A 1,943-nucleotide genomic window follows, 5' to 3' on the forward strand; every position below is an offset into this window, starting at 1 on the left:
ATTATTATTATTATTATTATTATATATNATATATATATATATATATATATATATATATATATATATATATATATATATATATATATATATATATATAATAATGCATATACATATATATATATACATATATATATTAATATATATATACATATTATATATATATATATATCGCTACGAATAGTCAGATATACCATACTTGTGATGCTCGTACCTGTTCTTCATGGTCAGGTCTAATCCGTTGCGTATCAGTTTGGCATTCTCACGTTTCTGCCTCTCCAAGTCCTTCGTTGCCTCACTGAGTTGCTGTGTGACCTCTGCCACTGTGACGAACAATATCGAATAAACGTATACGCATTTGTACACTAGAAGGTGAGAAGCGCATATCTACATACAAAATCACACCTACACAACCAGTATACGTGCACGTATATGTGTGTATTCCCACGAATGATTTCAGTACTGATGACTTCCTATGTGCACTGTATAAGCGGAGATGGAAGGCTGCGAAGGTTTGCACGATGGTTCTTGTGGCGAGATAGATACTGCAAGCTATTCCAAATCAACATCTTCATACTACAGGCTCAGGCGTGTCGCAACTACCACGAAGTCTGTGGGGGACGGGTGGGGTGGTCCTTTACCTCTGAACAACAAGTGCGTGGACCATCATTCGATCAACCGCACGATCAGCACAAACGAGACACTCAGACATCCAACAACACTGTTCTATGCCAAACCCTACCACCCGTTAAAGCACTGAGACATCCAACTACACTGTTCTATGCCAAACCCTACCTCCCGTTAAAGCACTGAGACATCCAACTACACTGTCCTATGCCAAACCCTGCCACCCGTCAAAGTCCATACAACGCCCAGACATCCTCACCTGCTCGTGAATTCATCTCATGTGCATGTAGCTCATCCCGGTCCTCATTCCATCGCCTCTCATCCGCACCAACCCCCGTCCCGTTTCGTTTCTGGGGCTCTATTCCGGTACCCTTTCGCTCCAATACTTGGGTCGGTGACTTGGCCTGTGTTATCTTAACGTCCGTCTGCTCGACACTACTCGCAGGCTTGCCTCCCCCGGCCGTTCGTGGGCGTTTGGGCGGGGGTGCGGCTGCGCTGAACCCCGTCACAGGACCATGACAACCATCCACTAGGTTGATGATATGCCTGGCCTGGTTCTGATTGCTCATGCCATGGCCAGTAATATCACCGTTGTTGTTGTTGGTGATGTTGGTGCTGGTGTTGGTGGTAGTGGTAGTGGTGGTGCTAGGGTTGCTTGTGCCGCTATTGTTTCGGTTCAGCGCGTAAGTACTCGTACTGCCCCGGCTGTTTCCGCCCCGACTGTTGTTCCCAGTACCCTGACCCGCATACCTACCCTCCCCCGTACCCATCCCGGTATGCGTACCGCTATTGGTACTAATATTTCTGGTACTACTGCTGGGCTTGTCAGCTCCTGCCTGGGGTGTTTCACTATTAGATGTCTGTGCCGGCTGGAAGTAGCTCAGCAGACCCTTGGCCCCCTTATTCTCCTGCTTCTTGGTACATGAGGTGTGTGTGTTGGGTTGGTCGTGTACGGCAGTGTTTTGGCGTGTGCTTGTAGGCGGCGTGACGAGTTTGCCGCCCGCTTGGTCTGTGATGAATAAACAGGAGATGAGGGGGGGTGGATTAATGTAATGAAATTTTCAATATATCTCTAGGTAAGAAATATGAGTCGAATACAATACAATACACTACAAACATAGATAAATGCATAAATACATACATACATACATACATACATACATACATACAAACATACCTACATACTACATACATGCATACTTACAGACATACATACTTACATACATACATACATACATACATACATATATATATACATACATACATACATACATACATACATACATACATACATACATACATACGTACATACATACATT

At 44.0% G+C, this 1,943-nt stretch overlaps 1 protein-coding gene across 1 annotated transcript in view; it reads right to left on the reverse strand.

Annotated features, from left to right (window-relative positions):
- SARC_13695 (hypothetical protein) overlaps positions 1-1,637 on the reverse strand; it is a gene marked incomplete at both ends in the record, with an annotated part of 2,817 nt that extends 1,180 nt beyond the window's left edge. Inside the window, 2 exons of the mRNA XM_014292175.1 lie at positions 212-320; positions 884-1,637. Of these exons, the coding sequence (XP_014147650.1) occupies positions 212-320; positions 884-1,637 (863 nt within the window). The remainder of the gene's footprint in view (positions 1-211; positions 321-883) is intronic.
- Between the last annotated feature and the right edge of the window lie 306 nt (positions 1,638-1,943).

This window comes from Sphaeroforma arctica, assembly GCF_001186125.1.
Source record: "Sphaeroforma arctica JP610 unplaced genomic scaffold supercont1.3608, whole genome shotgun sequence".
NCBI classification, from domain to species: Eukaryota; class Ichthyosporea; order Ichthyophonida; genus Sphaeroforma; species Sphaeroforma arctica.